Source organism: Vigna umbellata, chromosome 2, assembly GCF_029865625.1.
Source record: "Vigna umbellata cultivar VRB3 chromosome 2, Vumbellata_1.0, whole genome shotgun sequence".
In the NCBI taxonomy this organism is placed as follows: Eukaryota; Viridiplantae; Streptophyta; class Magnoliopsida; order Fabales; family Fabaceae; genus Vigna; species Vigna umbellata.
Genome location: NC_142166.1, coordinates 47,713,698 through 47,722,880, shown reverse-complemented (window position 1 = coordinate 47,722,880; position 9,183 = coordinate 47,713,698). Strand labels below are relative to the sequence as shown.

General features: G+C 29.0%; 1 protein-coding gene across 1 annotated transcript; it reads right to left on the bottom strand.

Moving 5' to 3' along the window:
• Nucleotides 1-6,828: 6,828 nt before the first annotated feature.
• LOC124838488 (uncharacterized) lies at nucleotides 6,829-8,124 on the bottom strand. Its single transcript, XM_047314098.2, has one exon. The coding sequence runs from the start codon at nucleotides 8,116-8,118 to the stop codon at nucleotides 7,327-7,329; it is 792 nt and encodes a 263-aa protein (XP_047170054.2). The 5' UTR covers nucleotides 8,119-8,124; the 3' UTR covers nucleotides 6,829-7,326.
• Between the last annotated feature and the right edge of the window lie 1,059 nt (nucleotides 8,125-9,183).

The following is a 9,183-nucleotide window of genomic DNA, read 5'->3' as shown; positions in this document are numbered from 1 at the left end:
AAAACATTCTTCTAGAGACATTAAGAAGTAGGTTTACATGTAAATATTGATTAGTCTAATGGGCCGAAGTTGGACTGTGATTAAAGATCTCGCTAATTTTATACTCACTTCAAAAACTATAAATAAAAGTAAAAAATAAGAAATATGTGATCTCTGTGCATTTAAGACTATTATTTTGACAACTGTACAAATTGTTTGTTAACTTAGCCATACCACTTTGAAGAGGAGATTGTAAAAGTGTTTTGTAGTTACTTAACCTTACACCTGTTCAATTTTCATAATGGTCCTTAATTTTGAAAATTGATATCAATTGAGTCCTTTCCGTTAAGTTGGCTGGACGGCGTTAAAAAAATCGATGAGTGGGATGCTGAGATGACGAACGAACCTTCGTCCACCAGCGAACGAACGCTCGTCCACCAGCGAACGAACGCTCGTCCACCAGCGAACGAACGCTCGGCGACCACTGAACGAACGGTCGTCCAGTGTGGAACGAACGGTCGTCCAGCGGTAAGAGGTCGACGAGCGTTCGTTAGTGGTAGACGAGCGTTCGTTCACTGGTGGACGAGCGTTCGTTCGTCATCTTAGCATCTCACTCATCAATTTTTTTAACGCCGTCCAGTCAACTTAACGGAAAGGACTCAATTGATATGAATTTTCAAAATTAAGGACTATTTTGATACACTTTAAAAAACGAGGACCCAATTGAGACATTCGTACATAAATAGGGATGTAGTAAAGGATTAAACCTTAAAAAAAATAAATTTAAAAAGAAGATCATAACATTTTAACATTAAGTAAATTGACCTGTTTTATCCAACGAGCATTTGGTCTGTTAAATCAAACTTAATTTTAAGTTTCCTAAAGAGTAAACTTGGTTGAGTTAACCTATAGTATCAGTTATTTGTAAAATCCTATTTGTATAATAAAGTTTTGTCTAGAATGGTGAAACTTTTGATCTGTCCATGATTCAACAAAAATGAACTGAGTGGGACAGGTTCGTCACTAAAAAATACATTAAAAATTATAACTAATTTTGTTGTAAGACGAGTTAGTCTGTGTTTTTTTAACTATTTTTTTAAATTTATATATATATATATATATATATATATATATATATTTGTAAATAAATATTAAAAATATATTTAATCATATTTGAATAATTAATATTTTTAATTAGATAAATTAAAATAATTATATTCACATTTTAAATTATTCTATTATATTTAATAATTGAAAATTTAATTTGTATGATTTAAATTAAATAAATTATAATAGTATTGTATATTTACACATCTTTAAAAAAAATATAATATAAAAAATTTAATATTTTAAGTTATTTTTTGTTTTTGATGAAAAAATTTAACAGGCAAAAATCAGACTAGACGAGATAAACCAAAAAAGGCTAGGAAGTTAAAAATTTCAAGAACCCACGCTCTTTTGGTGAGTTGATGGACTCGACCTATTTTACCACCCTTAGTTTTGCCATTGGGATTTCTTTTATAAATAATTATTTTTAACCAACTTTTTATTTAAAGTTTTAATTTTCAAAATAAAAAAGACATTTTGACTTTCTTTCTTAAAGTTTTAATTTTGAAAATAAGAAAGACATTTTCACTTTCTTTCAATAGTCTAAAGTGAGTTTACTGAATTTCTCCTTCAAGCAATTAAGCTCATAATTCAATTTTTCATTACATCTAACAAATTTTCTTTGAATATAGCATCAACAAACTCAACTTTAATATACTCAATCTCTTTTGACAAAAAACTTTTATTTATCATTTTCAAAAGCTTTAAAGAAAAAAATGAAGTTTGAAAGAAACTTATGATAAACTAAATATTAGAGTGTCAACATGAGAAATCTACCATGTCATCAAATTTCTTTGATGAGTAGTTAAACAATTTGCTTGATATGAAATAAATGTTGTTTATCTTTTATATTCTAGTTCACTTCCATTTCACCATTTTGTTATAAGGGATTTTGTTCTTCATAAACACTTTATTCTTTTGAATCTCTCACTCTTCTCCATTTTCGGAGCAACTATTGTAAGATGATGAATGTTGTTTCTTTTTCTTAGTCTTCAAGTTTTCATTACTTACAAGTCCTTTTAATGATTCAACTTTGGAAGTTTTAAAGGAGAATGACTTCTTTTTAATGAATCTCTAATTTTGCAACTCTAACTTGTGTACTTTTAGATTACAGTTTGCTTCAAGACATGGTATTTTACATCTGTTAAGGCTCTTAAAGTTTTTATTTGTGATTTTCATATATATACTAGGTAAAGTTCTCAACACTTTATCAGCACACTTAAAATTATCATAATGTTTATTAAGAGAGTTTTTAACTCATTTTACCTAGTTTGAAAGCGAATGAATATATGGTGTATATCTCTGTGTTTTCCCATACTAAAGAGATCATGTTTGCAAATAAGGAGTTTAAGTTTGTTACCTCTAACCTTTATAAAATTGTCAAACATAATTGTAAAAGTGTTCTACATATCTTTGCCATTATTTAAAACATGAACTTTCTATTTCTCTTTAAACAAAAAGCATATGAGAGCATTGTGTGCTTTCAAGTTCAACCTTTTGTGTCTATGAAAGTCTAAGTATTGGCTTGCCTTTATTTAATGTATATAAGTGTCATATTTAAGGATGTTCATCATGTCTAAATGATAAGATTCAAATAATGTGATTATTATCTATTTCCGAAAATTGCAAATATCTTCTTTAAATAAAGGATATTTACCTTTTTTTTTCTTCATTGTGCTTAAGATTTATTTCTTTAATCTCGGAAAAAAATTAGCTAAAGAGTAAGTTTCAATAGCAATTGAAAGAGGGCTTTAGAAATAAGAGTTTTGACTCAAATTAATAAAAGTACCTTTTTGTTGGAAATTTCACATCGACTATAGATAAGATCAATTTATAGTGCAAACCTCATCTTACAAACTATGGTTTAAGAATTTAACACAATATTTACATTGATTCATGATGAATTGAATTATGTAAAATTCTCTTAAACAAAAAACAAAGGACTTCACTAAATAAATCATATTACAAATATAATTATTATCACTTTTTTATAACAAATATATAAAACATCTTTATGTTATTTGAGAAGACAATGTCATAAAAGCTTCTTCACGCTATTCATTTAAACTCCTTTGTGTTTCATCACATTGTACATCACAATCTCTTAAAGTAAAGTACACAACTTTTTATACTGTTTTATGTACTTGAAATACATCTTATGTTAATGATGTTCTTTTTAACTATCTCTCCATCTCCCACAAACCTTCATTATTAAAATAATTTTTTTATTATTTTTCTTTACAAATTTTAAATTTATATCTTTTATAATATCAAATACTTATATAATAAATCTGTATATCTATTTATTTACGAATTACTTAAGATAAATTAGTATACTTGTCGAAAAGAAAGGCATAAGACATTAAATAAAGAATAAATGTCGTGTATAAAAATAAGGTGAATTAGTTGAAAGTGTTGTAAAACCAATTATTTCTAATAATTAAAGATTATGCTAGACTTTGTACTTATATAGTAAACATATATTTATTATGATTCATTCCTACTCTATGATGACATTCTTGGCTAGTGTGAAAAGTTTTATAATTATTTTGCAGTAACAAAACAAAAAGGCATAAAATTGTGATCGTTGTGAAACATGTTACATTAACAATTTCGTGTCAACTTTTGTATGGGAAGTTGTTCAAAGTCCACTATGCAATTTTTATTCTATCAACTAGTGTTCTTAACATTCCATATCACCTAGAAAGGGAAAACACCCAATATTTGACCGTTGAAATGTCATGAAAATTAATGAAAAAAGGAAGAGGTCAAACTTAAATCCTCGAAGAACTCATGAAGAACAAAAGAAGAAATCTACTTCACTCAAAATTTTAAACACATAAATTTAAATGTTAAAAGAGTTTGTTAATTATTAATACACACATGTTAATTACTACTTCATGTCATATCTTTCCCTTTAAAGAATGTTTGAATAGCATCATAATAAGTATTTTTTTTAATCATATATAATGATCATGTATTTTTTTAAATTAATTTTTTCGCGATTGCAAGAAATTTTAGAGTTCTCTCTCAGAAAGAGAAATTATTGGGTTGCCCAAGAAAAAAATCTAACGTGTATAATTTGATTTGGAATCCAACATATATTTTAGTTATACATTCCTTCTCAAATAATATATTTGATTTTATATTAAGTAATTAAAATGAATTGTTTGATTATGTGGGGAATAAAAAATGTCATATAAAATGTATATTCTAAAAAAAAACATTTCACAAAAATTATACTTTAAATTGTGAATAATAACAAAATAATAAAACTATTAATAAGACCTTTGTATTAAAATAAACTTTTTAATCTTATAAAAGAATGTGGCATAATGAAATTCATATAAAATAAGATCTGACTAACCTAAATCTCAAATTAATTTAATATTCTTATAATAGAAAGCATTAATTATTTATTTTCAGTTTTAAAATATTATGAGGTTATTCATGAAAAGGAAAATTGTGAGAACCAGACTCTGCGCAGTTAACACGAGTCTGTAGGCAGACCACACAACTCTGTCATTGACCACCGGCTTTTCCTACCATTTGTACGCTTTGTACGAATTCAAATACTTTTATAAGAACCAATTTTTCATTTATTTAATACTACTTTTAACGTCCTTTTGTTTCTTTTTTAATTTAATATACTTTTATTTTGATAATAATATTACAATGACTTGTTACATTTTACATTTTGTGATTTGTCTGCGTATATTTTTGTCTTAATGATATATATCATTAATTTATTAAAACGATTATACTAACTACTTGTTTTTTTTTTCTAAAACAATAAAATTACATAAGAATATTCAAAATAATAAAATTGAAAATTTGTTATGAGAAAAAAAAATTATAAATCTTCTTCTCCGTCCTTTAAAAACTAACAAGATTGCTTCATAATTTAAAAAATAATCAAAATGAGAGATCAGTCATTCGGAATTAATTGCCATGGAAAGGTTATTGCTAACAATAATGTTTAATCACAAATTTAACATTAGTTCGCATTAGAAGGTCACAAATTTAATCACAAATAAAACATACAGAATATATAAAAGAAAACGAAGAAGGTCATGTTATCACATTATAGCTCTTGTAAATAAATGTTTTTATTGTTATTATTCAAATTTTTGTTGATGTTCTTTAAATTTTAATTTCATGAATTTATTGTATGACAATAAAGACTTAAATTTATCATTATTGATTTAAATTTTCTTCAACTATATTCAATTAACAAAGTAATTTCATTAATTAACTAAACTATTTTATATAAAATTCTTACGAAATAAATAAAAATAAAAGTTACAACATTATATTCAAGTAATTTTAAAAAAAATTAAAATAAATAAAACTAAAAAAAACACACCCATCCCACACAAATAAATCACAAATGACCATAAAAAATATTTTAAAACAAACCATTTTAAAAAATATTACAATCTGAAATAATGTGTTTTCTTATATTTATTTTGAAGTTGTATTTTTATATAAGTAATTGTTTTTAAAAATATGTCCACTTTATGAATTAGAACTTGAATTAAACTATTTTAGTAAAATTTCATATTTATCTACGGTTTGTTTATTTCTTGTTATAAATAATGGTGTTTATTTATTTTTTACATAAATAAAACACAATATTCGGAGAATTTAATCTTGTTATGTAGTACAGTTGCAATGCTAGACATTTTCATAAATAAATTATTCACAATTGGATACCATAGGATCCTTCTCAACTTATTAATGCCATAAACTTTCCTTCTTCTTTTTTCTCCTCTCAATGAATACATTATTTTCATATTTATAATTAAATCACTAATAAATCAGGAATTGTTGATAAAAAAAATGAACCCAATTTAACTGGCTCAATCTTACTAATTCATTACAAAGACAACTCAACTTGATGGTAAAAACTAGCATACTCTTTCATCACACAGTTCACTGTGAACTGAGATTCCTCATTTACTAACACATCACAATTAAGGCTGCCAATTAATAACTAAAAAAATCAGTGAGAACATTGTAGTTAATTAGTTTGTATCTGAAAACAGAAGCAAATATTCTGTTCATTTTATCAAAATAAAATTCTAATTACAGAGTTAACTTTTCAAGATTAGGGCTACCCTGTTGAATTCAATCATTGTAGATTTATGATAAACCTTATAAACCTTTCTTTCTCCACAAAAGTATTCAAAGATTGCATCTCAAGCAATAACCAATCAATCTTATTAGTCTTCTTTGCATATTGATCTGTAGCAAATCAATATGTAACTTACAAATTTTGTAAAAAAAAAATATGATTTGTAACAAATTATTAAAGAAAAATAATAACTATTTGTACTCCCATGTAACTTACAAACATTTTCCATCAGACCTCTAATATGGAAACCCTAATTTTATACATGTATATTTTTTAAGAGAAAACAACAAAAATATACAAACCCTTATAAGAATATAATTCAAGATGTACCAAATTAAAGATGAAATATGTGTGGGAAGTAAATATCATTTATCTTCCAAAAACTTGAATATATACGTTTTCAGCAGTTACCTGAAATGCCATTTATGAAATTTGGGAATGAAAATTTACCTAATAGAAAAAAGACAGACCCAAAATTACATAGTAGAGAAATCCCTAGTAAGAGAAGTAAATCATATACATGGTGTTAATATTTCTATGAAGAACATATGAATTCCCAATGTTCTTTAAGCTGCCTACCCTTTATATATCCTCAAATAATTACTTAGAACACAAACTAAAATCAACTACTTTACCGTTATACACTTGTGTACCGCAAAATTAAGCACTACAAATCAACTGAGATTTAATTTTACAGAGAAATCATATGAAGATGAGAGACAGAATAAATCACAGATGAATGGCATGTGTATACTTAGGTATAAATATATACTTGTATATATCAGTATACAAAAAAAATCCTATAAAGTATAATACTTATTGCCAAGAAGAAACATGCAAGACAACATCTGTGGATGCTAGTTAGCCTGTGACAATCTATTGAACAGATTGCACAAGAAAAACCCAGTCTCCAGCCACATAGATAAGCATATATATACTTAATTATGATAAGGGATATATGGTCTGACAAAGCATGTGTCGTGTCCTATCCTGTCCCTGCTGTTGTTATTTAGAAACATCACATACATAACTTTTTATATATATATACAAAGACTAAGGATGTTTATTTATGATTATCCGGCAGCAAAGTAGGGAGAGTGATATCAAAAGTTCCAATTCCAAAGGAATGATTGGTGAGAAAAAGGATCTTCTTCGGCTTCGGTCAATTCTTGGTAACCCTCAAAAGGAGGTGGGGGTGGAGTGGAATACAATAACTCACCTGAAGTTGAGTGCATCTTGTGTAGCTCAAAGTAGAGATCATAGTCGGATCCAACAGGGAAAACTTCGTTGGAGTAATCAAACTCTTTCAAGAATGTCCAATCCATGTCCCCATGGTCCACCTGCACCAATCCATCACATTCATGCATAGTAGTAGAACATGAGGAGGTAGTGGCGGTGGGCGTGCGGGTACTAGAACTACTCTCTACTGTGCTGTCAGATTTACACAAATTCCCCCTAAATGACGAAGAATTCCCAGCAGCAGCAGCAGCATGAGCATGAGCATCAGCATGAGATTCTTGTGCAAGAGGTTTTAGTAGTAATGGGTCCTCGTTTGCAAACTTAGCAGCAACCTCTTGAATCTCGTGTGGGGTAAGAGATTGGAGAGCAGGCAAAGGCAGAGGCACATTGGTGTCCATGTTGCAAGGAGTGTTGGGGAAGTTGAAATTGGCACGGCGACCACGTAGACAGAAAAGGGCAGCATCGAAGGCTCGTGCTGCTTTTTCAGGAGAATCATAAGACCCTAGCCATATGCGTTCTCGGCTATTGGGGAGTCTGATTTCAGAAACCCATTTCCCCCACTTTCTCTTCCTCACCCCTTTGTATAACTTTTCGCCACTCTTACAATCTCCACCACCAGACATCGCCTGCTTCTCCATGTCCGTGTCCATGTTCATGTCAAGCGGAATTGGCGGCGGCAAAGGAGAACGAGGAAGTGGTCTTATATATATATACTTAGGTTGTGCAGTGCGTGGGGTTGAGGGTTAGATTTGGATTTTGATTTGATTTTCAAGGTCTAAACATGAAAACGTGTTGATGAGAAGGAGCGTAAAAGGAGTGTGAGAGGCATGGAGATGATGGGTCACACCCAGAACATCAAGGTATCAGACAACGCGGTAGGACCACCTTATAATTATTTTATTCTACAACTCGAATCCAGTAATAAAAAATAATAAGAAAAAGCATGTGGTGGATATTATGGAGTACGACGTTGACAAACAAATTAACATGGCTCAACCTTCTTTCGTTTTGAGCTCATGTCTCTTGTTGGTGGACCACACACTTCACACTACTTCTCGATATTGTTTCTCTGCACTTTATCTATCCATTATCTCTGCAAACACTATATCAATGGCGGCGACAATCCATCTTGTACTTCCTTTATAGGATATACAAGATAGTAGTTATTCTGGTGATGATACTGAACTTGAAGAACTTCATTAGCATGTGAATTAAAAATTCTAGGTCATGCATGGAATGATTTGGGATTTTAATCAAGAAAGTGACTCAAAATGCATGACAATATAGCGTCAAAAACTTTTCATCACCACTATAAAAATATTTACTCATATAGATATTCTTAATTTGGCATTGTGAATTATATATTGGTCGGTTCAAAACAGATAAGGACATGGTGGTAATTCTAAGTTGTCGAAAAGATAGAAGGAGTCAATTGTTGTTTTATTAAAATAGATAAATGGTTTCGCACGGGATGTGTAGACTTCTCTGGTCCTTTTCATGATCTATATTTTCTATGGCTCCACTTTGGGGAAGTGCTCCTCGTAACATCATTTGACCCGTCCCTTTAAAAAATTACGAAAACTATAATAACATATTTCAGAACTTATACTAAACATAAACCCACTTACTTCTAAAACAAAACAAAACAAGAGCTTAAATTATACTTGAAATAGATTTTACATCTTTGCTTTGGAAATCATCTCACACTTTCTTCTTTTCAC